At 40.7% G+C, this 26,851-nt stretch overlaps 2 protein-coding genes across 3 annotated transcripts in view; one reads left to right on the forward strand and one right to left on the reverse strand.

Moving 5' to 3' along the window:
* Window positions 1-26,438, forward strand: part of LOC129819497 (small conductance calcium-activated potassium channel protein 2-like) — a 45,588-nt gene extending 19,150 nt beyond the window's left edge. Inside the window, exons 5-10 of one of the 2 annotated variants that reach the window (XM_055875801.1) lie at window positions 2,236-2,377; window positions 8,671-8,781; window positions 9,021-9,148; window positions 9,385-9,454; window positions 9,603-9,827; window positions 25,757-26,438. In XM_055875801.1, coding sequence (XP_055731776.1) covers window positions 2,236-2,377; window positions 8,671-8,781; window positions 9,021-9,148; window positions 9,385-9,454; window positions 9,603-9,827 — 676 coding nt within the window. In that variant the 3' untranslated portion in view covers window positions 25,757-26,438. Of the gene's footprint in view, window positions 1-2,235; window positions 2,378-8,670; window positions 8,782-9,020; window positions 9,149-9,384; window positions 9,455-9,602; window positions 12,867-25,756 lie in introns of those variants that run through there. The other variant, XM_055875802.1, reaches the window with a different exon arrangement.
* LOC129819498 (40S ribosomal protein S27) lies at window positions 12,965-19,331 on the reverse strand. The gene is made up of 4 exons (XM_055875805.1): window positions 19,228-19,331; window positions 18,377-18,485; window positions 14,670-14,780; window positions 12,965-13,206 (listed from the first exon to the last, which is right to left on the reverse strand). Exons 1-4 carry the CDS (start codon window positions 19,231-19,233, stop codon window positions 13,178-13,180), a joined length of 255 nt encoding a protein of 84 aa, XP_055731780.1. The 5' UTR covers window positions 19,234-19,331; the 3' UTR covers window positions 12,965-13,177.
* Window positions 26,439-26,851: the final 413 nt, after the last annotated feature.

The raw sequence follows: 26,851 nt of genomic DNA on the forward strand, positions 1-26,851 counted from the left end.
CACAATAGTGGACTGAGGTTAGCCTTCAAAATAAAAGTATGGCATAATTCTACTATTTGTATTTATTTGCATCACTGTCAAAGTCATACGTTTATTTTGAAGGCAAACCGCAAATTCCACTATTGTGCGTAATCCTTATTGTGGCTAGCTTCACAACACATAACCCGGTCCGGTCGAGCCTCACTAACCAGATGAAGCTAGCAGGCTGCTTTTAACGTTAGCTTTGGGTAACAGGGTTAAGTAGCTGGCTAGCTATTTATTTTCATGAACTGAAGTTCAATTTCAATAGGCGAACAACAAGTGGCAACCTAGCTAATACTTACTCACAAAGATTCCTAAATCATTGCTAAGAATAATGAAAATGACTGCAGTTTCTACTGGTCATTGTTTTCAGGCTGGTTGTATTGGTGCTAGCTAGGTACCAAGCTAAAGGTAGCTACCCCAGAAGTTGCGGTCAAACAAATTATGCTTTATTACCAACGCGGTATTATAAACACATTGTTCGTTGTTGGTGTTTGCAGACTTTTTTGTACAGCTTTGACAGTGCTACTGACCCAAACGGCATTCCATAGTATGTATGTCGTGAAGCTAATAGCAGTGATGCTATTACTGTGCAACTCTGGTAGGGCAACATCTGAAAAATAGCGCACTTGGTAGTGTGTACCGGTGCTCGACCAGTCGGCGAAAGCCAACATCACCCAGGACAGAGAAGGGTTGATTGTCAAGGGCAATGAATTCCATTTTCTTGGCTTTCTTACTCTTTCAAATGACTGCTCGACTTGTTGACTGCTCGATCCACACAGCAGACATTGTGGGCTAGGTTAGGGATGCTGTGTTGCAAGTGTAGTGTATGTTATATAGGTATGCACGGCAGCTTTGACATCGGTTTTTAACATCATGTTAAACTAGACATCGGGCCGATACCGATGTAGGCATTTTTAGCTAATATTGGCCAATTTCGATATGTTCACCGATATATTGTGCATCCCTAGAAAATATATTTCACAGCGGTTTAGATGGTACAATGATTTTCCACATAATGACTGCTTGTTTTGTCACATAAACAGAAATTAGGCGAACTATTTGAATTTTTGCAACCAGGAAATGGCGGCGCGATTTCTGTATATTCCACCTTTTAATGTGGACTCAGTGACTCAGACTTGAGCACTTAGATCAGGACTCGATCACTGGGAGTCAGACTTTAGCCATAGGGACTGGTGACTCGACCATTGGTGACTCGGACTTGGGACCTGAGGTTCAGTGACTCGACTACATCACTGGGCGAAACAGTCATTAGCTCCCGTTCAAAGTCATTAGCACCCATTCTACTTTTGGACATCCATGTGGAACGTTGATAACAATGGCAATGGCGCGACCGAGTGATGGAGGTGAAACACATACTACTTTGCAGCACCTTCTGGTGATTCTCTCTCTCTTTCTCTCTCTCTCTGCTTGTGTGTGTCTGTTTGTTTTGTATGTAATGTGCTGTAGGCTGAATTAGGAATTTACATGGCCAGATAATTCTTATATAGGTGAATATAATATTATTCTTATGTTTTTTCATATTTCTGCTGTTGGGGAGAATGGGTTGTTATGTAGGAATGGAAAAAAAGTAGTAGGACAAGGCTATGTATGTTTGTTTGTGCACATGGAATTCAGTGATTCATGTTTACTATAGGTTAATGACTACAATGAAAGGGCATTTAGTTGAAAAATTGCCCACTGTTTTTGTCATTTTACAATAACTAGACTTAATCATTATTCAAATGACAAAAATTTGACTTAATGATATTTTAGTAAAAATTTGACTAAATCTAAAAAAAGAGTGCCAAAATTAACACTGATTCCAAAGGTGCAGTGCACACTACACTACAGACAATGCACCTTTTAAAAGGTCATTTATACTTCAGCCGACATCCGCAACGTTTACTGTGAATGCAATCTCTGCAAACGTCTGGGAAATTACCTTTAAAAGATGCATGGTCGGTAGTACAGTGCGGCCATGCTGCAACGCGCCTTTCAATGAATCCCGGCCTTGGTGACTATAATGACTTGGACCAATCTGTGCTGTGTCTGACAAGATGGGCCCATCATAAGTTGTCAATCATATAACAAATACAATCAAATATCATACTCCTAGACTGAAACTAGTTTATTTGTTAAATGTTAATGTTAATATGATGAGTGGACAAGACAGAGGAAAGGCTGAACCATCATCCCTCCCCTGTCCTATAGACACCACAACTATAAGGACCTGAGCAGTAACTACATGGAGGCCCTGTGGATGGTCTCGGTCACCTTCTTGTCCATTGGTTACGGGGATGTTGTTCCCCACACCTACTGTGGCCGCAGCATCTGTCTACTCACTGGCATCATGGTAAGCAGTTTCTGCAAAATAGGAAAAGCTCTCGCACAGCTGAGTCGACTTGTTGCAGGTGCGTGGGAATAATTCAATGACATCTTTTTTTTTAATTGAAGAAAAAGGGATGGGCAGGTACATCTACACACAATACCCCATAATGAAAAAGTGAAAAAGGAATTTCGAAATGTTTGCAAATTTATTGAAAATGAAATACAGAAATCTCATTTACATAAGTATTCACACCCCTGAGTCAATACATGATAGAATCACCTTTGGGTAAGTCTTTAAGAGCTTTGCACACTTGTACATTTGCAAATTATATATTTTTTTATTCTTCAAGCTCTGTCATGTTCGGTTGCGATTTTAGCATGTCAATCTTGTTGAGGCACACTCCCCCCCATTTGTTTTTATGCATGCCAGCAAAGCCACTACACAACACAACACTAAACAATACATGAATTGCACTATAACGGTGACAAACGGTGCCCACAAACTGTTAGGGCCTACATAAAGCTGTCCCAACAGCAGAGCTTTTCTTCAACATCATGCACTGAATCCTTACCACCTTGCTATCAGTGGAGCCTTGTCTGACAGCGAAGCAGTTCAATCAGCCTCATTTACTGGATTTTTTTTAAATCATAGCTGATATGCCTGACTTGTTTAAAACCTCTTCGGACCCCCCATCCCGGATCATTCTCATCAGAAACGCTGACTAGAATAGCCTAGCCTAGCGCCACAGGGATATCATATAATTTCATGAAATCACAAGTCCAATACAGCAAATGAAAGATAAACATCTTGTGAATCCAGCCAACATGTCCGATTTTTTAAATGTTTTACAGCGAAAACACAACATATATTTATGTTAGCTCACCACCATATCCCCCAAAAAACAGCCATTTTTTCACCGCAAAGATAGCTTTCACAAAACCCACAAATAGAGATAAAATTAATCACTAACCTTTGAACAACTTCATCAAATGACAGTCTTATGACATCATGTTATACAATACATTTATGTTTTGTTCGAAAATGTGCATTTTATAGCCAGAAATTGTGGTTTTACATTGGCGCCATGTTCAGAAATGGCTCCAAAACAGCCAGAATAATTACAGAGAGCAACGTGAAATACAGAAATACTCATCATAAAACTTTGATAAAAAATACATGTTGGACACATAATTAAAGATAAACATCTTGTGAATCCAGCCAACATGTCCGATTTTTTAAATGTTTTATAGCGAAAACACAACATATATTTATGTTAGCTCGCCACAATATCCAAAAACACACCGCCATTTTTTTCACAGAAAAGAGCTTTCACAAAACCCACAAATAGAGATAAAATTAATCACTAACCTTTGAACAACTTCATCAGATGACAGTCATATGACATCATGTTATACAATACATTTATGTTTTGTTCGATTGTGTGCATATTTATAGCCAGAAATCGTGGTTTTACATTGGCGCCATGTTCAGAAATGGCTCCAAAATAGCGAAAGTAATTACAGATAGCAACGTGAAATACAGAAATACTCCTCATAAACTTTGATGAAAGATACATGTTTAACATATAATTAAAGATACACTGGTTCTTAATGCAACCGCTGTGTTAGATTTAAAAAAATAACTTTAGTAAAAAGCACAGCATGCAATAATCTGAGACAGCGCTCAGCCATTCTCCGCCATGTTGGAGTCAACAGAAATACGAAATAACATCATAAATATTCCCTTACCTTTGATGAACTTTCATCAGAATGCAGTACCAGGAATCCTAGTTCCACAATAAATCGTTTTTTTTGTTTTATAATGTCCATTACCTCTGTCGATTTAGCAACTTTGGCTAGCATGTGTCGTTCACGTGTCCAGAAAACTTTACGCGAATGAACGAAAACTTCAAAAAGTGATATTACAAATAGAATAAACTGGTCAAACTCAGTTGAGAATCAATCTTCAGGATGTCTTTCTCATATATATCCAATAACGTCCCAAACGGAGCATTTCTTCATGTCTATATAACGCAGTGCAGACAAAGACATCACATTCCCTCTGCGCGTGGCCAAGAACTGGAAATCTGCCTGACCACGCACTCCAAAGGCTCTCATCCGGTACCACATAAAGCTATATGCTTCATTCCACATTCTACTGCCTGTTGACATCCAGTGGAAGGCGTATGAAGTGCATACAGATCCATAAATATAGGAGAATTGAATAGGCGATGCCTTTCACAGCGACCCATTTCAGAATTTTCACTTCCTGTTTGGAACTTTGCCTGCCATATGAGTTGTTTTACTCACAGATATAATTCAAACAGTTTTAGAAACTTCAGAGTGTTTTCTATCCAATAGTAGTAATAATATGCATATCATATGATCTAGGACAGAGTACGAGGCCGTTTAATTTGGGCAACAATTCATCCAAAAGTGAAAATGTCGCCCCCTAGTTCTTAAACAAATGTGGTTACTACTGACTCCTTGTGGATTTGTGTAAGTTGATAAGGAAAATACAATCATGAGGATCCACTTTTATATACAATATACCGATGCACAGACAGCACATTGTGCAAACAAAACAACCCTTGCAATGGAATTACATGGGTCTATTACTGAACTTTTTGTTGAAAACAAGTATTTGAATGGGAAACATGGTTACAGACCCAACAACATTATATACTATCTCCTCCTCGTCAAGAAAAGCACGAGCTAATTATAATACACAAAGTAAGCAAAACAATTAAATAAGGAAAGGGACCAAATTATTAGGGTGAGGCACATGGACTACTAACAGCTTACTACACAACACACACTTAGTATTACTTTCTTAGCTACAGTATACATATCTCTCTGGCATATTACATTGTTTATGCAGCAGCATACAATACATTTTTGGACTCACCATTGTTGTGGTGTGCTCAATTGAACAGGAAGGTGGCACGGCGGTCCTTCTTGTGGGCAAATTTTGTCATCAAAATCTGTCATTCTCTGGATTTATTGTGCTTTCAAGACAACTGGGAACTCTGCAAAAAAAAACAAGGTTAAATCATGACGTCAGTGATCTTACTAGAAAGAGGTACGAGTTCCAGAATTGGAATTCCGAGTTGGATGACCGTTGAAAATGTATTTTCCCAGTCAGAGCTAGTTTTTTTCAGAGTCCCAGTTATCTTAAACTCATAAGTCTGAGATTTCATTGTTCCGAGTTTCCAGTTGTTTTGAACGCGGCAGAAGTCATGCTGGATTGACAGCATGGCCAATGGATTCAACCTTTTCTGGCCCATGGTGTTGCGTGTGAATGTTTATCCTTTTAAGCTTGGTAAAGAGACCCTTAAAACCCAGACCACACACCCTCTCAACCGAATAGCAGGCAGGGGAAGCAAAATAATGATTGTTGTGTAATGTTTATGTCCAATGGCAGTTGAGCACTGGGTGGCGCAGTGGTCTAAGGCACTGCATCGCAGCGCCAGCTGCGCCACCAGAGTCTCTGGGTTCGCGCCCAGGCTCTGTCGCAGCCGGCCGCGACCAGGAGGTCCGTGGGGCGACGCACAATTGGCCTAGCGTCGTCCGGGTTAGGGAGGGTTTGGCCGGTAGGGATATCCTTGTCTCATCGCGCTCCAGCGACTCCTGTGGCAGGCCGGGGGCAGTGCGCACTAACCAATGGGACCCGGTGCATGATGTTTCCTCCGACACATTTTGTGCGGCTGGCTTCCGGGTTGGAGGCGCGCTGTGTTAAGAAGCAGTGCGGCTTGGTTGGGTTGTGCTTCGGAAGACGCATGGCTTTCAACCTTCGTCTCTCCCGAGCCCGTACGGGAGTTGTAGCAATGAGACAAGATAGTAATTACTAGCGATTGGATACCACGAAAAGGGGGGTAAAAAAAAATTAAAAAAGAAGAAAAAAAATCAGGCTGTAACAACAAAATGTGAGAAACAAAATCAAGGGGTGTGAATACTTTCTGAAAGCACTGTAATTGAGGTCATTAGCACAGTCTTCTTTTCCAATGCAGCCATTTTTATCTCAATATCAAATAATTTCTGTGTCACAATTAAGTACCTTACTGTGATTGTTTTAAATTAAAATGGTCAAAAATAAACAAAAATAGCTTTTTAGGGGAGGGGAAAACTGATAACTAGCTGTCATTGGCAGAGCGGTTTGGAACTCTTTTTTTATTGGTCTATTAAGTAATTCACCAGGCAGGCCAAAACGCCATCCCACCAAAGCAGGCTAAAATTTCAGGCGGTCTTTCCAAACAGCTCTGTCATCAGTCTTTTTTATTTAAATAATTTTGACAGTAACCCTCCACCCTATTCATAAACCTTTTTAATTTCCATATGTACTAGGAGGAAGCTAATTGTTTGATTCTTGGGCTTCAGGAATGTGACTGAAAAAGTTCCTAATGCCTGAAAAAGTAAAGAGGAACAAATTCCTTGGTCAAGGATACGACAGCGCCAGTGCGCCATCAGGCGCTATCGTGCATAAATTTATTTTGCCCCCCCCCACACCAAACGCGATCACGACACACAGGTTAAAATATCAAAACAAACTCTGAACCAATGACATTAATTTGGGGACAGGTCGAAAAGCATTAAACATGTATGGTAATTTAACTAGTTAGCTTGCACTTGCTAGCTAACATTAATTTGTCCTATTTAGCTAGCTTGCTGTTGCTAGCTAATTTGTCCTGGGATATAAACATTGAGTTGTTATTTTACCTGAAATGCACAAGGATCTCTACTCCGACAATTAATCCACACATAACACGGCCAACCGAATCGTTTCTAGTCATCTCTCCTCCTTCCAGGCTTTTTCATTGTTTAAATTATATGGTGATCGCATCTAAACTTTCATTGTATTACCACGACTACCGGCAAAACAGTTCGTCTTTCTATCACCCACGTGGGTATAACCAATGAGGAGATGGCACGAGGGTACCTGCTTTTATAAACCAATGAGGAGATGGGAGAGGCAGGACTTGCAGCGCGATCTGCGTCAGAAATAGGAACGACATCTATTTTAGCCCTTGGTGTCGCAGACGCTCGTTGGCGTGCGCAAGCAGTGTGGGTGCAATAATTGAATAACATGGATTTCTACATTTATTTTGCGACGCTCGCGCACGCGACGTGTCCGGTCTGGTCAGCATGTTAGGGGAGCTTACTCTGATTCAAAAGCGCATGTCAGACCGAGAGCATAATGCTTCTTAGGTAGTTAAGAGTTCTAGTTTAGAAGCGACAGTTACAGGGATGGTATAACAGCTTGATTGCCGTAACAACATTAGGGACTGTGCAGAAAGCAAGTGCCGCTTCAAATACAGCAGTTCTGCAAAATATTTAATTTAGCCTCTCATTCTCCTTAATTGCCGGCCTCAACACGTTACGGAAAGAGAATAACTGTATAGGAAGCTCTGGGGACAGATCATCTGGATACTGGACAGCCAATAAATTGATATTTACAAACAGATTATCATCTTGAGCGGTTTTTGAGGGCTTGAACAAAATAAGCGTTTTGCGATTTTGTTTATACTGGTGAACCGGCGTTGAGTTGTGTGATTGCAATATCAACAGTCCCTTATGTCTGATATATCTTGGCGTGCCTCATTCAAGACTAAGTTTAAATTGTGTGCAGGGCAATTTTTTCCTCATTGTTAGGCTATTTGATGTGTAATTCTTATAAAAAGTTTATAAACAGACGCTAAATACAGTATATAGGTATAGCTATTACACTGCAGAATTAAACAATTCCTAGTAAACTAGTGTTTTGAAGGTGGATTGACTATTATTTGGCATTAAGACTGGTTTTACACACAATAACTTTATATCATGCAGGTTCAGGTAGCCTATACAGGACAGTAGGTGTATATTAAAAAAAAATAATAATAATTGGTAGCTGATTAGTATACTGTTGCATCGAAAATATATTGAATTTACAACTTGAATTACTGAATAAGTAATTACATTATTGCCATCAGCCAGCAGTCTAAAAATGGTAGCATTGCGACGCCATATATAGCTTTGTGAAATGTTAGGCTCAACATGAGAAAATTATGACCAAATAGGCCGACCAATAAACATTTAGCAATGAGCTAAAGCAATGCTATACATGCCCTGGCACCACAGAAAGCCTATCATCGATTCAATAGGCATGCAGCCGCATAGACCTTGCAGAGGTCCAGAGAAAATGTGTTACTCCAGTGAGGGCAGTATCATAATTTCACAGTATTATTCCAACCTCCTAATATGGAAATATATTTGACTGCACTGGGCCTTTAACCTTTGTTTATTTCTCTTTCACACACGCGCACAAACACACATACACAGGGGGCTGGTTGCACAGTGCTGGTGGTTGCCGTGGTTGCCAGGAAACTGGAGCTGACTAGGGCAGAGAAACATGTCCACAACTTCATGATGGACTCCCACTTTACAAAAGGGGTAAAACTCACCTGATTTAACATGTGAATGTATTCAATAGTGGTCTTTGGAACCTTGACTTAACATGTGATGTGAGATACAGTCAATGGTGGCCTGTAGTTGTATGAATCATGGCACCCTGTTCCCTATATAATAGTGCACCGATCAAAAGTAATACACTACGTAGGGAATATGGAGCCATTTGGGACGCAGCCATAGAAAACTGAGTGTTGGACGAGGAAACAATTGTTCTCTTCCAGATAAAAATTGCTGCTGCAAATGTACTGAGAGAGACTTGGATGATCTACAAACACACCAAGCTTGCCAGGAAGAGAGACCACTGCAGAGTACGCATGCACCAGAGGAAGCTGCTACTCGCCATCCACCAGTAAGGCACCAATCAGAACACACTTCCCCAAGTAACCCACCAATCAGCTTAGATATTCCCCTGAGATATCGATACGGTCACACATTACATCACATGCCCAGGTGTTACAACTCTAGAACTTGTGAAACCCTAACTGTAATATAGAAATGGTCATTCTCTGGTCATCATGAATTGTATTTTCAATTTGTTGTACGTGTCCTGTGATCATTTCCGAATGTTAAATATCTTCTCCCCAGGCTGCGTGATGTGAAGATGGAGAGGAGGAAGTTGGCTGACCAGGCCAACACGCTTGTGGATCTCTGCAAGGTGAGACGGGCAGTCACCCCATAGGTTCACCCGCTACTGTTGCATCAACCAAATATGACCAATATTCTAGAGAAAGTAGCAATCAACTTTCTAAATCTTCTCATTGTCCCTTCATTCTTGGACCACTCTGCACCTCTTTCCCATGTAGATGCAGGATCTGATGTATGACATGCTGTCAGAAGTGAGTGGATTACGAGGGGACCTGGAAACACACATAAACAGTCTGCAGCAGAATGTGGAGGAGCTGAGAGAAGGCTTCAGGACTCTGATACCCCTCCTCTCCAGCACCCTCTCCACACAGAACTCTTCCATCCGCCACCTGCTAATGGAGAGGGAAGAGCAGGCAGACATGGAGAATGGGAGGGCAGGATAGGTAAGATAGCAAGACAGATGGCAGGTATGGGTTGTGCATCATCACGGGAAGAGGTAGGGAGTGATGTGGAACAGTTGGGATCAGGATAATTATGGGATTTAGGTCAGGGTAGAATGAAATTAGATTAATTTTAGGCAGGAAATAAGGCTACATCAGGGATGCAAACTGGTGAGGGCACAAATTGGTAACGCTTTTGTTTTGCACTGAAACATGTAAAAAAAAAAATGTTTGTTAAAATGCAGGTTTTAAATAATTAAACAAAGAATATGATCTAAATGATCGGTCTCTGTTTGTAAAATAGTGGTTAATGTGAACCTAACAACTAAACAAATGTAAAGAAAGCAATCCAATGTTATTTGTTGCCTAGACTTTACTGCAGATTACAGATTACATTAATATTGCAGTTAGCCATGACAGCCTTTATAACAGAACGCTTGTGACCACAAACACACATCTACATTTTTCACTTGGGGGGAAAAAAACATCTTAAGTAGAAATAGAATGAAACAAACAGGCACAAGGCTATATGTGTGCAAAAATAACATTCACTGAGTAAAACATGTAATAATCCCCCCTCACACGTGCTACTATCAAATCCAACACATCAAAAGCAATATCTTTGGGCTACACTGCATTGCAGTGGCGTGCCGTGGGCCTTCAGTGAGATCCTACAGTCCCACCCGAATTAATCCACCTCTTATTACCATCATTATGATGCCATGGCTCTAGACACTATACATTTAGACAGAAACGCAGTATAACCAGGCGTTGCGTCACCTTGAAATTGACAAAAATTTACATTTTTTTAAAACAGTGTTTACCGAAAAACATGACACAATCAATGAGTCTTTTCAATATTTCCCTTCAACTTTTCATTGTGCAGCTCCGTTGCCCTGCGCGCTTGTTCGTTGAGCTGTAGATCCACTCGGGTGTCCCCAAAAGTTTTCAAAAGCACCATTGCTTGTAAGTGCCCAGCCGTACTTTGGTGTCTCGTTGCTGCCTTGGTTAGACTAGGCATTCCCAGCAGTACAGTTTGCAGTGCTTCTCAGAGCCTGAGCCATTAATAGCGCTCGTAGTTGGAACTTTGAAAGTGGCGAACGAACCCCTTTCCCGCCTGTGACAGGCTTTGTAGCGTCGGCGTCGGGCGACCTCTCCTTACAATGTCTAACTTTTCTTGAAAAGTTCGTCTTGAGAATGGCGTTATAATTATATCCTCGACCAAATCGATATCTTCTCCTCCTTCCGCCATTGTGGGTTGAAAAAACAGCTTAGTAGTACGCAAATTAATTAATTTATCAAATTCAGTTTCCTAGTTCTGAGGTTCTGCATAGACCTGCCCATAGGACCTGCCTCTCAATATTGGTAATCCAATCAAAAGACGTGCACGCACTACGCCTGCTAGCTGGCTCCTGTGTAACACTGGAGCCAGCCAGCAGGCGTACAATAGCCAACTCTAAAGCTGATTGGTTGACACTAAATGTTCATTTCCATTCACTTTAAGCTACAAGCGCCCGCACTGTTGATTCTGAAGGCCTGAGGGCAGATTTTAGACCCCTGGCAACACATGATGGCTGAACATGATTGGATAAAAGATCTAACAAAGACCAGCCCTCCAAATCTCAACCTGGGGCTGGAAGCAGTGCAACCAAGAGGAAAGCTATGAAATGAAGAGTATAACTCTTACTCTGGCGAATAATTTAATACATATTTGTGGGAAAATATATATATTTTAAAATTATATTCTGATGATGTTTAGGTTAGCAGAGAAGGCCTTGCTGGCCCTGACGGCCCACCACTGCTGCATTGTACACTTTCTGCCTGTGGAAAGTTTCTTCTACAATGTTCCAGTAGAGCATGATTTACTTAAAAGTAAAAAGTTATTTTCAAAACCTGCAATGAGTTTCTAGGCCCATGGAGGGTATTTTCTTGCTCCCCACTTCACCATAAATCTCATAGTTGGGAAATCAGTTCTTAAAATGGCTTAACTTTTGATTTCATCAGTTAGAACTTGGCATTTATTTCTACAAAACTTAGAAATGTGCCATTTTCACATTGACACTTGTGCTGGATAATGAAAATGAAATTGAAAAGCTTCCCTTTAAGTAGCCCATGACAAATGGTTACTTGATATTTTCTTTAAATTAAGCACTCACCAAATTGTAACTGGCTATGAAAACATATGCAAATAGCCCAACTGGGTAATTACCACAAAACTAACATTTGACCCCAAAATTGATCAAGTGTAATTTCACCAAATTTTCATTGATCACTGAGATTAGGATCCGTACTTATCCATTTCCTTTTCTTTCTTTAATCAGATTATGCATTTGACAATTCCCACAACATTCTCATTACCGCAACAGTTTGTCCAATAAAAGTAAACAAATCAACTTCGGATAGAACATTGTTCCCCTTGTGAAAAGACCAGAATTAAACTGAAAATACAAATATTGAAATTTTAATTACACAATAAAATTCACATCACTTTCCTAATTGGAGCTTTTCTTGCCGTTTCAGTAATGAGAAGACCAAGTTGGTTAAAGGGGTTGTTTGAGAATAAGAACCTCATTCTGAAGGCGTATAAGCAAATACATTTACTTGTGTTCATCTAAGGACTACTCCTCTTGATCATGCATTATATGTGAATAACCTGAACTGATTTTAAAGTTCCTGTAAAAACAAGTGTGATCTCACAAAGTGAGATGCATGTTGACAGACACTACATAATATTATCGTTTAATGTATACTTAAACTAGTATATCGTTTTGTTATTTATGGACAAACTACAGCAGTTTTATTCAAAGAAATTACGTTTTTCTAAAGTAAAATTGTATTAAATGACTCGAGAATTTAATCCGAAAAAGGTAATGAAAACTGAAAATGTACAGAATTCATGCGAGAACGTACAATTTAAAATAAGACACTTTGACAAAAATGTTGAGCTTAGTCCTCATAATGATAGTTGATTTTTGCAAACGCATCATGGTTTTGTAACTCAATTTGCTACAGACATGTCTATTTATTTATAAAAAATAAAAACTGGTTTCATGTGAATTACCCAACTGATGTGGATTAAAACATTTCAATCCCAATTTATACAAATATTGAAAAGGATTCAAAAAAGTACAAACCACCAATTCTTTAGCCAAAACAATTGTATTAAAAGAGATTGGGTTGAAGAGTTCAGTTACTGCAACAAAGTGGACTTTGTTGAATGAGTAATCCCATCTGGTGTCCAGGCATCATGAGCACTTCTGGATCAGTCTTTCTTGGATGCAGTGGGTTCTGTATCGAGGCTGGAGTCGCTGAGATCAACATGTCCAACCCCTCCTCTTACACTTCTCTTACAACTAATGCTGCTTCCTCCTGAATGAGCACCCTGATGGAAAGAGAAAATGACAGAGTCAGGCCACTAAGAATCTGAGGAGAGAGTTGCGGGGAGCAGTGTGAAACCAAATGAACATTTATAGCACCTTGTGCTAAACTGTCAGATTGAATGGCACTAAAGCTTTCACTGCCAAAACAATCATTTAAAATCTTCTAAGTCTATAGTAAGGTTACGCAATGTTTGAATGGAATTGTCCGACATGATTGTGTTCAGGTGCTGGGCCTCCTGAGTGGCGCAGCGGTCTGAGGAGTCACTACAGACCCGCGTTCGATCCCAGGCTGTGAACCGAGACCCACGATGCGGCGCACAATTGGCCCAGCGTCATCCGGGTTAGGGGAGGGTTGGTGCGGTTGGCTTCCGGGTTAAGCGAGCAGTGTGTCAAGAAGCAATGCGGCTTGGCAGGGTTGTGTTTTGGAGGACGCATGGCTCTCGACCTTCGCCTCTCGAGTCCGTGAAGTTGCAGCGATAGGACAAAACTGTAACCACCAATTGGATATGACGAAATAAAGGGGGTATTCAAGTTAAAAAAATTATATCTAATATACATTTTTTAAATGATTGTGTTAAAGTGCTTTTGAAGTCAGAAAAAATCTTCAACCAATACAATTCAAGCTAGCTTGATAAGATAAGCTAGCTAACGTTGCTAATAATACAGTTAGCTAGCTTGCTTAACATTGACAATGTTCAAACTAGCTACATTATCCACATTAATACGTTTGTCAAAAACTACTTTGTCATCTTTTGGTTTAAAGGGTGCGAGGTCAGTGGTGAAACGTCACAACTCAGGTAACATTTTCTCTGTTTCCCACTTGTAATAACGACTTGGAGGACCGCTCAAGTGAAACTTTCCAGTCGGAACTCTGATTGCACATGAAGGCCCTTAACTACATAAATAGACATTGCTGCAGTACCTAAAACTGCTGGAGACACCGCTCCACCCCTCCAAAGACACAAGGGGGCACACACACTAGTGATGTGCGGATTTACCCAACCTGCAGTCCCTTAGGTTATATATGGGGGGCGCGCGGGTTTAGGGTCATGAAATATTGTGTGGATGAAAGGCAGATGGGTGGCGGGCGGGTTGAATGAAGTGAAAACAATGCAGTAAAATCCATAAATGTATAATTGTGAGATTAATATCTATAGACTACCTAGAGGGTTTTTTTCTATATTTTTATCTGGCATTAATGCATAGGCCTAAGCTTTAGGGCCTAATTTTACACGCTCCAACTTGCCAAATGCTTTTTGAAACATGGGAATAAAAAGTTACAAATCGACCCACCGAAGCAAAAAAAGAACACAAGGGAACCAACTGTACAGCGCATTTTCTATATTTGCGGGTTAGGGTTGGGTGCGGGCTTCAGATTTTCTAACAGATCAGGCAGTTACAGACGGGTTATTAGCAATTGCTAGTGGGTGCAGGTGAACCCACACAAAATGATGAGACTACTAACCCTCTGTGAGACGTGCTTTGCCTCCAGTGGGCTGACACAGAACTGTGGAGCAACCCACACACAGCACAACCGTCTGGGCGTGGCTGAACACCGTTGTGATCTTGTAGCATCCTGAGGGAAACAAAAATACAATCATTAAGACACCAGGGCTCTAGACTAGGGTTGTGGTGGTCACAATCAGCCGCCGGTGATTGTCAAGCAAATAACTATCATCTCATGATAATTGACCGTTAATTAACAAACACATTTAGAATCTCCTGGCTTCCACACGCAGCGTACAAGCCACTGATGCAGACCTTTGGAACATTTACATTTTAAGAAGTCTAATAAATCCTTGTAATATTGCCTACACCTTCACAAATCCATTATTTTAGACTACATTTTCATGTTTATTTAGACCCATTTCAAAAGTAGTCCATTTCAAATGAACAGAAAAGCATACTCTGAGTTGTCCTTCTGTTAGGTCCTAATCTGGCTATGCCATATGGCCGTGGGCTACACTATTTGTTTAGAATTCCGTGGCATTTTATAGTATGAAGAATACAATTGAACAAAGCTGAATAAAATAAAGGATATTTTCTCCAAAAGATTTGAGGGAGTGCGTACATGAGGCTATTCTGTGTTGAGCAGTTAAAGAAATAGGTACTCCTACAGTGCATTCGGAAAGTATTCAGACCCCTCAACCTTTTATCAAAAAAAAGTTTGAGCCTTATTCTAAAATTGATTAAATAAAATAAAAAATCCTCATCAATCTACACACAATATCCCATAATGACAAAGCAAAAACAGGTTTAGACATTTTTGCAAATGTATTAAATAAAAATACCTTATTTACAAAAGTATTCAGACCCTTTGCTATGAGATTCGAAAAGGTGCTTCCCGTTTCCATTGATCATCCTTGAAATGTTTCTACAGCTTGACATTTTTGCAAATGTATTTTTTTTTTTTTTACTGAAATATCTTCTTTGAGTATTCAAACCCTTTGCTATGAGACTAAATTGAGCTCAGGTGCATCCTGTTTCCATTGATCATCCTTGAGATGTTTCTACAACTTGATTGGAGTCCACCTGTGGTAAATTCAATTGATTGGACATGATTTGGAAAGGCACACAGCTGTCTATGTAAGGTCCAACAGTTGACAGTGCATGTCAGAGCAAAAACCAAGCCATGAGGACGAAGGAATTGTCCGTAGAGCTCCAAGACAGGATTGTGTTGAGGTACAGATCTGCGGAAGGGTACCAAAAATGTTCTGCCGCATTTGATATCTCCATCATTCTTAAAATGGAAGAATTTGGGAACAACCAAGACTCTTCCTAGAGCTGAGCAATCCGCAGAGGAAGGCCTTGGCCACTCCTCAGTAAAAAGGCACAACAGCCCACTTGGAGTTCGCCAAGAGGCACCTAAAGGACTCTGACCATGAGAATAAGATTCTCTGGTCTGATGAAACCAAGATTGAACTCTTTGGCCTGAATGCCAAGCTTCACGTCTGGAGGAAACCTGGCCCCATCCCTACGGTGAAGCATGGTAGTGACAGCATCATGCTGTGGGGATGTTTTTCAGCTGCAGGGACTGGGACACTAGTCAGGATCGAGGGAAAGATGAATGGAGCAAAGTAGAGAGATCCTCGATGAAACCCTGCTCCAGAGCACTCAGGAACTCACTGGGGCAAAGGTTCACTTTTCAACAGGACAACGACCCTAACCACAACGCAGGAGTAGCCCAGCCAGAGCCCAGATTTGAACCCGATCTAACATTTCGGGAGAAAACTGAAAATAGCTGTGCAGCGACGATCCACATCCAACCTGACAGAGCTTGAGAGGATCTGCAGAGAAGAATGGGAGAAACTCCCCAAAGACATGTGCCAAGCTTGTAGTGCCATACCCAAGAAGACTCAAGGCTGTAATGGCTGCCAAAGGTGCTTCAACAATGTAAAGGGTCTGAATACTTACACTACCGTTCAAAAGTTTGGGGTCACTTAAATGTCCTTGTTTTTTAAAGAAAAGCACATTTTTGTCCATTAAAATAACATCAAATTGATCAGTGTAGACATTAATGTTGTAAATGACTATTGTAGCTGATTTTTAATGGAATATCTACATAGACGTACAGAGGCCCATTATCAGCAACCATCACTCCTGTTTTCCAATGGCACGTCGTGTTAGCCAATCCAAGTTTATCATTTTAAAAGGCTAATTGATCATTAGACAATCCTTTTGAAATTGTTAGCACAGCTGAAAACTGTTGTCCTGATTAGAGAAGCAATAAAACTGGCTTTTTTTAGACTAGTTGAGTATCTGGAGCGTCAGCATTTGTGGGTTTGATTACAGGCTCAAAATGGCCAGAAACAAAGAGCTTTCTTCTGAAACTTGTCAGTCTATTCTTGTTCTGAGAAATAAAGGCTAGTCTATGCGAGAAATTGCCAAGAAACTGAAGATCTTGTACAACACTGTGTACTACTCCCTTCACAGAACAGTGCAAACTGGCTATAACCAGAATAGAAAGAGTGGGAGGCCCCGGTGCACAACTGAGCAAGAGGACAAGTACATTAGAGTGTCTAGTTTGAGAAACAGATGCTCACAAGTCCTCAACTGGCAGCTTCATTAAGTAGTACCCGCAAAACACCAGTCTCAACGTCAACAGTGAAGAGGCGACTCCGGGATGCTGGCCTTCTAGGCAGAGTTTCAAAGAAAAAGCCATATCTCAGACGAGCCAATAAAAAGAAAAGATTAAGACGGGCAAAAGAACACAGACACTGGACGGAGGAACTCTGCCTAGAAGGCCAGAATCGCCTCTTCAGACTTAAAGAGCCATCACTAGCACCTTAGGGGCTGCTGCCCTATATACATACTTGAAATCACTGGCCACTTTAATATTGGAACACATTTTGCATCTCATATGTATATACTGTATTCTATTCTAAGCCGCTCCGACATCATCCAAATATTTATATATTCTTAATTCCATTCTTTTAGATTTGTGTGTATTGTTGTGACATTTTTTGATATTACTGCACTGTTGGAGCTAAAAACACCTAATTTCACTACACCCGCAATAACATCTGCTAAACATGTGTATGTAACCAATCAAATTTGATCATCATGAGGCCTACTTTGCAGTCAACATTTATTGGGAAGGTTTTTTGGGAAAGCCTTTACAAAATGTTCAAACAGCGCATGACGACAATTGTGCTTCACATAGATTAAACCAAGACTACAGACCAAACTTTGAATACTTGGTCTGCATACCCATTGTTGATTGAATAAATCTTGATAATATATATATATATATATATATATATTTTTTTTTTTAAAGCTAACTGTGAACCAAAAACTAACGTGATCAGATACATTTTTCCCCTGGCACCCTAGCGGCCAATTCAAAATTGATTTGTCGCACTGCCAAGTCAAAGTGTCCCAAATGCCAGTGTTCTGGTCGCAGTTGAGTCCTGCACACTTGTAGTACAATTACATGCCACACTGCATCATCTGAAACCAGAGTCATTAGTGCCTGTGGTGTATTCACGACAGCACACAGTAGCAAAAGGACCAAAAACAAGGTTATCTTAAATGGACAAATACTACTAAGTCCCTCGTTTCAGCAAATATGCTTCGCAGTAAATACAGTCATAAGTACTGAACTCATTATGCTACAGACAAGGTGGCTGATTCAAACGCATAAATGCAATGAAGGAAACAATGAGGACCTACCTGGGCACTTAACATCCATGAAGTAGGAGTTCGGGCTCTGGACAAGACGCTTCTTCTTGTGGCTCCTCTTCTCCTCCTCAGGGGATGGGTGCAATAAGTCTTTTGCGAGCTGCAGGATAGAGTGGACAAGCAAGACTGCTTAGAAAAGTACATTTAGTTTGAGTAGATAAGCAATTGTCACTTGTAAGCAGTTGCCCTACAAGTGACAATAAGGCAGTGCATTTAACATTTTAGTCAATTAATTGACACCCTAATCCTGAGCAAACTATGAATGATATCGACATGCAGTCAGATAGGTACACAACACATGCGATAGTGTTTCGCTCAAAGCCAGATGAGTTGCACACGAACTAGAAAATGTCATTAGAACAGGGACCTTCCTGCGAGTGATAATTGCAATTAATTTGCAATCTAAAACCTATCATAGTGCCTAGATTTCTTGTTTACTAGATTAGATATCGTCAACGTTGACCAACGGTCTTTCCTTATCCGAGGAAATAAAATACACGTCACCTGTTATTTGAGCTATATCTGCACTACACTTTCTACGTGATCATTCAATATAGTGGATGCAATTGCACGTATATTCAGACATATGGTAGCTCGTGTTACATTCTCAGGTTACTCATCTCCATGTTTGCGATATGTACGCCGCCATCTTGTATCACACTGCGCTACTAATCAGCGCGTATAAGAGATTATGATAATACCTCGACACTGACTGGAACGACAGAGCTCAAACACACAACAGTCAAAACACGAATTAATTATGCATTGACTGACTCCAAGATTGTCATCCAAAGACCCATGTTAACGATAAAAGTGTGATTATGTCAGGCTCCGGTACTCACTGGCATGTTTGCGAAGAAATAGCAGTTGCCTGAAAGAAGGCATGATAGGAAACAAGGGGTTTCTATTGACGCTACTTTGGTGCACGGGCAGGAAGTGAGTGAATTGAATGAAGTTGGTGGACATATTTGTAAGGTCAAAACTAGTTTATTGACAGATATAACACGTTTTCAATTAAGGTAGATATTAAGCCACCAAATGCATTTTATTGATCAGACCTCTCTCGAAATTTCATATTCCCAGCCCCATGGATGACAGAATACGTCACAATCCATAGGCCTACCCTACATAACATTCAAAATAATGATTGTGAGTGATTACACTCATCACAATGAGTGATTATGAAACTGACTGTTCTGTTTACATCCCTAAATATGAACATTGATTTAGTAATAAAATAGAAAATCTATGTTCCTTACTGTAAAACATATTACAGCATCCCTGCTGTAAATGTACAGGGATGCTGTAATGTTTTACAGTAAGGTAAATAGTACTGTAAATTATATTATAGCATCTCGGGTGTAAAGAAAAATATCAGTATTAAACTGGCAACTCTGGTGCCAGTAGAATGCTGTACATTTACAGAGGAAAGTTTTACAGTGTAGGATTGAAGTCTGCGTCTACGGAAGCTAGACAGGCTAGGGTTAGGGAGAGCATCCAGGAGAGAAAAGTCAGCGCAGCATCAGGTGTTCCTAATGGGGCTCCGTAACAATCCTCAGTTCTGATTCGTCATCTCTTCTCACCCCTAGGATAAGCATAAAAAAATTAAGAATAGAATGAGAGAGAGAGAGAGCACCGGGACTGTTACTCTGTAGGTAAAAAGACAGGTGACAAGGGGACCTTATTAGCTAACTAATAAAACATTGCTATAGCCTAATACCACAGATAATTTTACAAGACTCAACTTTTTCCTTTCTTTCTGTGGCACCAAATGTTTGCATACTACTGGTAAAGTGAACAGGTTTAGCTAATACATTATGGGACAATGTTGTTTAAATTAAACAAATGGTTAGCGGGGAGAGGCTATAAGGACACTCCTGGCCTGCAAAACAATGACTTATGTCGCAGCTGAGGGCAGAATGAACCCGAATCACACAAGGTTGTGTGACAGCTAGGAGGACACTCACTGTGTCCCGGTGTTGTTGCCGTTCATGCTCTCCCCGTTGAGTAGTAGACTATATCACGGTGACATCTAGATCGCTACCAATATTAGCTATCTCTTATGTACGCTGCTATCCTACTTGAAATATAATCCTTGTGAGGGGAAGAAAATGGCCACGTTATTAGCTACCGCTGGCGACACTAAGTGGCATAGGCTACAGCTGCCCACTGCACCTTAGGTCAGCTTTTTCCAATCATTTTTCTTAATGGAAAATGCATTTGTAATTTGTACTTGCTAATAGATTTAAAATGTATATATAGACACCATATTCCATGGGTTTACTGACAACAATCTAGTGAATTAATATTAAGGTGTTAATTAGTAGGCATCAGGAGAGCACAGTGCATTGAATAAAGCATTGAGATATGCAACACAGCGTTATGTTTCTGCAAAATATTCACTCCTAGAGTGCGAGGCCACGAGTGCGGGGCGCTTCATATTGGTTGCGCAGGGATCAAATCCCCCCCCAGGTCTTCAGGGCTGAGCCTCGGATATTCGGAATGTCTAGTGAAGTCCCTGCTTCCAACTCTACCCAAAGCTGCTTGGGGGTAAGGAGGAGGAGGCTAATCCCCAGCATGGGCTCCTGTCAGAGCGGAGACTTCAGCTGGCCCTTAGCTATTTATGGTGCTTTCAAGACCGCTGGAAACTTGGAAAAAGCAATGTCAAATCATAACGTCATTAATCTTCAGGTCAGAAAGTCGGAGCTCTAAAAAGATGCCATTTTGACAAAGCAAATTTGAGGAAAAGGCTCCCAAAATTCTATCAACATATTGTTTGGTGTACTCGCGCTGCTAAAACTCTCAATCATTGTTATACTACCTTCCAAAATGCATATAAGGCCCTCCCTCGCCCTCCATTCGACAAATTGGACCACAATTCCATCTTTCTTCTCCCCTCCTTATAGGCAGGTACTCAAACAGGAACCCCCCCCGTGGTGAGGACTATACAACACTGGTCTGACCAATCGGAATCCACGCTTCTAGATTGTTTTGATCACGTGGACTGGGATATGTTCAGAGAAGCTTCAGAAAAGAATATCGACACATATACCGATATGGTGAATGAGTTTATCAGGAAGTGCATATGAGATGTTGTACCCACTGTGACTATTAAATCCTACCCCAACCAGAAATTGTGGATAGATGGGAGCATTCGTGCAAAACTGAAAGCGCACTGCATTTAACCAGGACAAGAAGACTAGGAATATGGAAGAATAAAAACAGTGTAGTTATTCCCTCCGCAAAGCAATCAAGCAGGCTAAACGTCGGTATAGGGACAAAGTTGAGTCCCAGTTCAACGGCTCAGACACGAGAGGTATGTGGCAGGGTCTACAGACAATCACGAATTATAAAAGGAAAACCAGCCACGTCGCGGTCACCGATGTCTTGCTTCCGGACAGGCTGAACACCTTCGCTCGCTTTGAGGATAATACAGTGCCACCGACGCGGCCCGCTATCAAGGACTGTGGGCTCTCCTTCTCCGTGGCCGACGTGAGTAAGACATTAAAGCGTGTTAACCCTCACAAGGCTGCCGGCCCAGATTGTATCCCTAGCCATGTCCTCAAAGCATTCGCAGACCAGCTGGCTGGTGTGTTTACAGGTATATTCTGTAAACATCTCTCCCTATCCCAGTCTGTTGTCCCCACATGCTTCAAGATGGCCACAAAGATGGCCACTAAGAAAGCAAAGGTAATTGAACTAAATAACTATCGCCCGTAGCACTCAACTCTGTCATCATGAAGTGCTTTGAGAGACTAGTCAAGGATCATATCACCTCCACCTTACCTGCAACCCTAGACCCACTTCAATTTGCTTACCGCCCCAATAGATCCACAGATGATGCAATCGCCACCACACTGCACACTGCCCTGTCCCATCTGGACAAGAGGCATACCTATGTAAGAATTCTGTTCATTGACTATAGCTCAGCATTCAACACCATAATACCCTCCAAGCTCATCATCAAGCTCGAGGCTCTGGGTCTGAACCCCGCCCTGTGCAACTGGGTCCTGGACTTCCTGATGCGTCGCCCCCAGGTGGTTAAGGTAGGAAACAACACCTCCTCTTCGCTGATCCTCAACAATGGTGCCCCACAAGGGTGCGTGCTCAGCCACCTCCTGTGCTCCCTGTTCGCCCATGACTGTGTGGCCAAGCACGCCTCCAACTCAATCATCAAGTTTGCAAACGACACAACAGTAGTAGGCTTGATTACCAACAACGATGAGACAGCCTACAGGGAGGAGGTGAGGGCTCTGGGAGTGTGATGCCAGGAAAATAACCTCTCACTCAACGTCAACAAAACTAAGGAGATGATCGTGGACTTCAGGAAACAGCAGAGGGAGCACACCCCTATCCACATTGATGGGACCGCAGTGGAGAAGGTGGAAAGCTTCAAGTTCCTTGGTGTACACAATTTCACAGTGGGTGCAAGACCTGGAGAGGCCTACAAGCCACAGTGTCTTGCACCCACTGGGAAATTTGGTGGAGGATCGGTGATGATCTGGGGGTGCTTCAGTAAGGCTGGAATCAGGCAGATTTGTCTTTGTGAAGGATGCATGAATCAAGCTACGTACAAGGTTGTCCTGGAAGAAAACTTGCTTCCTTCGGCTCTGACAATGTTCCCCAACTCCGAGGATTGTTTTTTCCAGCTGGACAATGCTCCATGCCACACAGCCAGGTCAATCAAGGCGTGGATGGAGGATCACCAGATCAAGATCCTGTCATGGCCAGCCCAATCTCCAGACCGGAACCTCATTGAAAACCTCTGGAATGTCATCATGAGGAAAATGGATGGTCACAAGCCATCAAATAAAGCTGAGCTGCTTGAATTTTTGTGCCAGGAGTGGCATAAAGTCACCCAACATCAATGTGAAAGACTGGTGGAGAGCATGCAAAGACGCATGAAAGCTGTGATTGAAGATCTGGGTTATTCCACCAAATATTGATTTCTGAACTCTTCATAAGTTAAAACATTAGTATTGCGTTGTTTAAAAATGAATATTAACTTATTTTCTTTGTATTATTTGAGGTCTGACAACACTGCATCTTTTTTGTTATTTTGACTAGTTGTCATTTTCTGCAAATAAATGCTCTAAATGACTATATTTTTATTTTGAATTTGGGAGAAATGTTGTCAGTAGTTTATAGAATAAAACAAAAAAATTCATTTTACCCAAACACATACCTAGAAATAGTAAAACCAGAGAAATTTTGCAGTGGGCTTGTAATTTTTCCCAGAGCTGTATATACTGCATTGTATTCTATACTACACCTCTGACTGTTAAACAGCCATCTCCAGCACATCAGAGGCTGCTGCCTATAGACATAGATTAGGAACACTTGCCACTTTAAGGAAATGAAACACTACCCACTTGAATAATGTCTCCGTATCTTGCATTACTCATCTCATATGTATAAACTGTACTCTATACTATTCTACGGTATCTTAGTCACTTTAATTGTGTGTAATCACCCATCTCATATGTATATACTGTATTCTATACTATGCCACTTTATCTTAGTCCAATGCCACTCTGACATAATGTATATATGTGTATATATATATATAAATCCATTCCTTACTTAGATTTATGTGTATTTTGGGTATATGTTGTGAAACTGTTGGATATTACTTGTTAGATATTATTGCACTGTCGGAGCTAGAAGCACAAGCATTTCACTAGGATTATACCCTGATGAAGACAGCTTGGCTGTCGAAACGTTGGTAATTACATTTTTGCATCTGAGCTCCTAGAGTGTGTGTGTAACGGCTTTCTTCCTCCTCTTCATCCGAAGGGATTGAACCAAAATGCAGCGTTTGAATTCGACATAATATTTATTTACAAAACGGAAAAACACGACAACACTTTAACAAACTACAAAACAATAAACGACGTAGACAGACCTGGACGACGAACTTACATGAAACACGAAGAACGCATGAACAGGAAAAACTGACTACATAAAAGAACGAACATACAAACAAACAAACAAACAAACCGAGACAGTCCCGTGTGGCGCGAACAAACACAGACACAGGAGACAACCACCCACAACAAACAGTGTGAAAACACCTACCTTAATATGACTCTCAATCAGAGGAAATGAAAACCACCTGCCTCTAATTGAGAGCCATATCAGGTCACCCTTTAAACCAACATAGAAACAGAAAACATAGACTGCCCACCCAAACTCACGTCCTGACCAACTAACACATACAAAAACTAACAGAAAACAGGTCAGGAACGTGACAGTGTGGCTTTATTTTCAAGTTTGCTACACCCACAATAATATCTGCTAAACAATAATCAATAAATTTGAATTGATTTTTGATTTGATGATTATTCAGAGATATTGACCTCACAGTAAGCCAGATTCGAGTAACTGACATTTCAAGATGTGGACTCAAAAGCTGCACTGACAGACAACGTTAAGCTAACTAACTAACTAATGTCAGGGACTACCCAGTCTAGCTAGCAGTGCTGCTTCATTAGAAACCTAGCAAATGTTATGAGCAGGGTTTTGACAGTAAGTTACAGTTATTGTCGATTAGCTATCTGGACATTGAATCCAACTATTGGAGCTCTGTTCACCACCCGGGCAAAGTATCACTAACTAACCAATAACTGTCTAATCAAGTACTGTCCAAATATGCTAAAAATTACAAATAAAAATAGCAAGCTAACTTAAGGCTTACATGACGTTAGCTACTTTTGGTAACGTCAACTCAATTAGATAGTTAACGTTACGCTATCTTTTGAAAAAACAAAGCTGGATAGCTGGTAACATTTTTTCAAATTTATAGAAGATGGACATGCGGAATTGAAGATGCAGCTCAGCTAACACAGGGACGGTTGTTAAATTTGCAGGAGTAAATTAATAGATTGTGTGTGTATGTGTGTGTTTACAATATACAATTATTTAGCATCTAACGTTAGCTGCATAGATGGGTTGGCTGACAACGTCACATAAACGATGTGCGCGCTTCCATGGGTCATAAGTCAGCCTGTTGTGATTCTGGATGGACAGATTGCTAGCAAGAATGACACTGCCATGTGTGGGAATCATAAGTGGCTTATTTCAGCATGTTTCATCATGTTATTGATAACATGTCTTGTTTTGAGGTGTTTTGACTAGCTAAAATGGCTAAGATTCACTAGCTAGCTAACCAACAACTGAAACAATGTATTTGAAATCACAAGTGGTCATTGAGCAAATGTATTTGTTTTCAATAAACATTGGGGACGAAATATAGCTTTAATGTCAACAATCTAAGTGTGTGTGCGTATGTTGCTTATGTGTGTGCTTGTCTGTTCAGAATACTCCATATTTCTACAATACTGATACTAAGTCGTCTCTGTAATAATATAGGAAATCCAGGAAAGCAGAACATCAAACAGCAAGGAAGAGAGGGGAGCAGACAGGACAGAGTGAGAACACAGGAGAAGATAGAGGGGAGGCCCACACAAGACAAACATGGCATATTCCTCTCAAGCCAGAAGAAGTAGTCCTTGCTAAACATTACCTCTCAAAAAAAGTAAAGATGCCACTTCTGACATGTGCTGTGTATATAAATTGTTAAACCCTGATATGTTCCTATCACTGAAAGCAATCATACAGGCCGCGCTGACCATCCCAGTTAGCAGCTGTGAGAGATCTTTCAGTGCCTACAAACCTGGTTTAGGAGCCCAATGACCCAAGATAGAATGCATCATGACAATGAAATACATACTTACACGCTGGGGAAAGAGTGAAGTCATAGACAGGTTTGCACCTACAGTTTCATTTTGTTTAATTTCTAATCTTGATGGATAGACTCACATCCTAGTACTGTGTAATATAACTCACAAACATTGTGAATATTTAGTTGGAGAAAGGATTGCATGCTCGTATGGACATGTGTGTAAAATTGTGAAGTCTTGTTCCTACAGGGGTGTTGGAGGGTGTGTATTTGTTTTTGTGTAATTAATTAGGTAGAAATATTGTCCTGTAGCTAATTGACCTTGGAATATGTGATTTATTACCACAAATGCTATAAAATCCAGATTTTCAAGCGTGTTTGGTGCCTGCGTTTGTAAATATTATCTGCAAAAGTTGTCCCCTCCGCCCCCACTCTAAGTTATAATACAAGCCTATTGCTAATGTGAGTTCATGCAGTTTGTGACCGAAAAATTACATATTTACCTGATTTGCTTGATATTAATAGTTAACAATTATATACTTAACAAAGACATTTTTGTTCTAAATTATATACTTAACAAATAGTAAGACATTTCTGTTCTATTAAATGCTGTGTTTCTGTAACGGTTTTCCTCCTCCTCTTCATCCGATGAGGAGGAGCAGGGATTGAACCAAAATGCAGCGGAGTTTGAAGACATGATTTATTAAAGAAAACACGAAAACACGAACTTGACTAATAAACTAACAAAACAACAAACGGTGTAGACAGACCTGGAAGACGGACTC

The sequence above is a fragment of the Salvelinus fontinalis genome, chromosome 22 (genome assembly GCF_029448725.1).
Source record: "Salvelinus fontinalis isolate EN_2023a chromosome 22, ASM2944872v1, whole genome shotgun sequence".
Taxonomy (NCBI): domain Eukaryota; kingdom Metazoa; phylum Chordata; class Actinopteri; order Salmoniformes; family Salmonidae; genus Salvelinus; species Salvelinus fontinalis.

Coding starts and splice junctions, on each gene's coding strand:
- LOC129819498 (XM_055875805.1), bottom strand. Junction 14,781..18,376: donor CATGGATGTTAAGTGCCCAG/GTAGGTCCTCAT, acceptor TGTTTCCCTCAG/GATGCTACAAGATCACAACG. Junction 13,207..14,669: donor CAAAGCACGTCTCACAGAGG/GTTAGTAGTCTC, acceptor TCTTTCCATCAG/GGTGCTCATTCAGGAGGAAG.